The following is a 2,648-nucleotide window of genomic DNA, read 5'->3' as shown; positions in this document are numbered from 1 at the left end:
GGGAAGCGGGGCTGGGGGGCGGGGGTTGGTTGCTTCGGTGCCTTTTCCCTGCCCCCGCGTTCATCAGACCGCCCCGGTGTAACGGGGGCAAAGGCCGTGACAGCTCCCGCATCACTGGCGGGCGGGGGCGCTTTCCTGGGCTGGGGCTCCCCTGCCCTCTCCTTGACTGCAGGCTACTGGCAGGGGCAGGGAGCGGCCGGGTCTCATTAGTCACTCCAGGTTTTCACCTCCCAGGTTAGGCGGGTTGGTGGCTCAAAGGAAGTGATTTGCAGTGACTGATCGGGCACCAGTGAGTAATGCTGCTGAAATTTCCTCATCCCGCTGTGTAATGGGAATCCTCCCTAGGGAGCTCTCTCTCCCCCTCCCCTTCCCGCATGGCCTTCCTCAAGCTCAGCACTACTGGCACTAGTAGCAGAAATAGTAGATTTGTGCCCCAAAGATACACCATGTATCAATCACTTCCTCGCCTGCCCCCTGAAAAAGACTCTTGCAATATGAGGCACACTCATATGCAACCAAACACAGGACAGAAAACCTTTTAAATCTCCCCTTGTGTTAGAAAGATGCAAACCTGGCACCCAAGGCATCTCCTCCCTAGAGCTCCCTGCAAATAAAATCACCCTTCTCCTCTCTCAGTCCCAAATGGGGTTCTCCAGTAAAGGAAAATGCCATTGTGACTGCTCAGCAGAATCCTTTTTTTCCTTCGGAGAATCTAGTAGCACTTCTCTCCCCTCTCCTGCCTTCATCTCAGGCAAGCTATTTCCAAATAGTCTGCATACTTTTCCTTATAAGGAATATCTCCCTTGGATCTATATGCGGCTCCTTTGAACAAGTTAAATAAACGTCCTGCTGGAGAGCAGCCTCTCATCCATTTAGCCATATACAGAGAAAGAAAGAGACATCTGATCCAGATTATATACAGACTCCCTCCCTCTCTCACGCTCCCCTATATTTTTAAAGTTCCTGAGCTCTGCATCAAGCTAGATGATACAACTGGATGTCTATGCAGGGGCTGAAGTACTTTTACTGGTTTTTAAAGTAAACTAAATGCAAACAAAATATTTGTCTTCTTTCACACCCACAAACAGTTCTTTCGTATTTGCTTTTCAACTTCCAAAAGTATTTTTCTTGCGCTTGAAATCCCTAGTCTGCTTCATCACTTGGAGAAACCCATTCCTAATTTTATTAACTTTACAGGTTAATTTTAAAAGCTGTTAGAAGAAGATGCCACCACTTTGGAAGGGCAAAATCCTATTGAGCAGAGATGAGATTCCCTCAGAGGGGACTGTATCACACAGCAACAACCAGTGGGATCTGGATGGAAAGCTGCAGAAATGCTACACTTTTATGCATTACATACATGGAACTGTTTAATGCTTGTCCGGGGCAGACAGGTGGGTGGGATGGCTGACTGGGAGGGGTATAGGCTCTCACACTATACCATATAAAGTACTGAGCTATATATAACCCCCAGCTTACTCTCTGGATCTCTGTCCTACAGACTGCAGACCAAGCAAGTATCATCTTCCGAGCTGATTTTTACTGAATTTCTCTCTGACAAGTGAATTATTAGTCTCAAATATCTCCAGTTGTAAAATCCAGGAGAGGGCCTTCAGGTCCTACTGTCCTGAGTTATCACTGCGCATCTTAACCCGTCTAACCTAATACACGTTGCAGTGGGTACCTCTGCATATGTTAAAGACGCTCAACTAAGAGAACAGTGGTCCTTACTGGCCGTGGCCAATGGAAGGACAGAGACAACTAACTTGCCATTACAAACACCTTTACAATACTCAGACAGAAATATTTTTCTCCATACCCACCCTGCAACTCTCTGAATGGACCCCCATCCCAAGCTCTGTCTTCGGAGGTGAGTACACATGGAAAGCACTGTGCAAGTGAGCAGAAACCCGTCAAATGCTTTTGGCTGTGTGCACCTCATGCAAGGAGGCAGTGTAGTCATTCCCCCCCACAGGCCAGGAAGCACCTGGAGCCTGCCTCAAGCAGGGCCTTGGAGGGCTGCTGGCCAGAAACACAGGCTTCTCCTGTGCAAAGGGGGAAGGGGCACCGGGGAAAGTGGGAAGAGAAGGTGGGGAGGGGGGTTGTGCCTGTAGGTGGGAGGAGGGAAAGGTCCAACTTACATCGGTAGCCTTTTTCTCAGCCAGTTCCAGCTTTTCCTGGGCATCTTTAAGGGACTCGGAGTATTTGTCCAACTCATCCTCAGTGCCTTTCAGCTTCTTTTGCAGAGCCACCAGCTCATCCTCCAGCTGCGACGTGGGTGGAGAGGAGTGGGGAGGGGGCAGGAGTGCAGCAGGCAGTGTGAGCGCGCAAAGGAGAGGTGTGGGTGCAGAGGGACAGAAAAAGGACAGAGACAGACGGAGAAAGGGAGAGAAAGAAGGGGAGAGCATTAGATTCCCTTTGGCTCGTGACAGAGGCACAGTACCTTGGTGGCATTCTCGTCCGCCGAGAGGAGGCTTTCCTCAGCCTTGTGTAGCTCCTCCAGCACCTGGTCCCGCGCATCCTCCGCCACGTGCAATTGCTTTTCCAACTGCACAATGTCATCCTCTATCTAGGCGCGGGCGGCCCGGCGAGACAAGAGGGAGACAATGCACAGACGCGTCCCTCCGCCGCTCCCGTCCCGTCCCGTC

General features: G+C 50.7%; 1 protein-coding gene across 7 annotated transcripts in view; it reads right to left on the bottom strand.

Annotated features, from left to right (window-relative positions):
* TPM1 (tropomyosin 1) overlaps positions 1–2,437 on the bottom strand; it is a 20,412-nt gene extending 17,975 nt beyond the window's left edge. For all 7 annotated transcript variants that reach the window (XM_006029663.3, XM_006029661.3, XM_025211180.1 and 4 more), the window contains exon 1: positions 2,142–2,437. In XM_006029663.3, the coding sequence (XP_006029725.1) occupies positions 2,142–2,408 (267 nt within the window). In that variant the 5' untranslated portion in view covers positions 2,409–2,437. The remainder of the gene's footprint in view (positions 1–2,141) is intronic.
* Positions 2,438–2,648: the final 211 nt, after the last annotated feature.

This window comes from Alligator sinensis, unplaced genomic scaffold, assembly GCF_000455745.1.
Source record: "Alligator sinensis unplaced genomic scaffold, ASM45574v1 scaffold291_1, whole genome shotgun sequence".
NCBI lineage: Eukaryota > Metazoa > Chordata > Crocodylia > Alligatoridae > Alligator > Alligator sinensis.
This window is presented reverse-complemented; position numbering and strand designations above follow the sequence as displayed.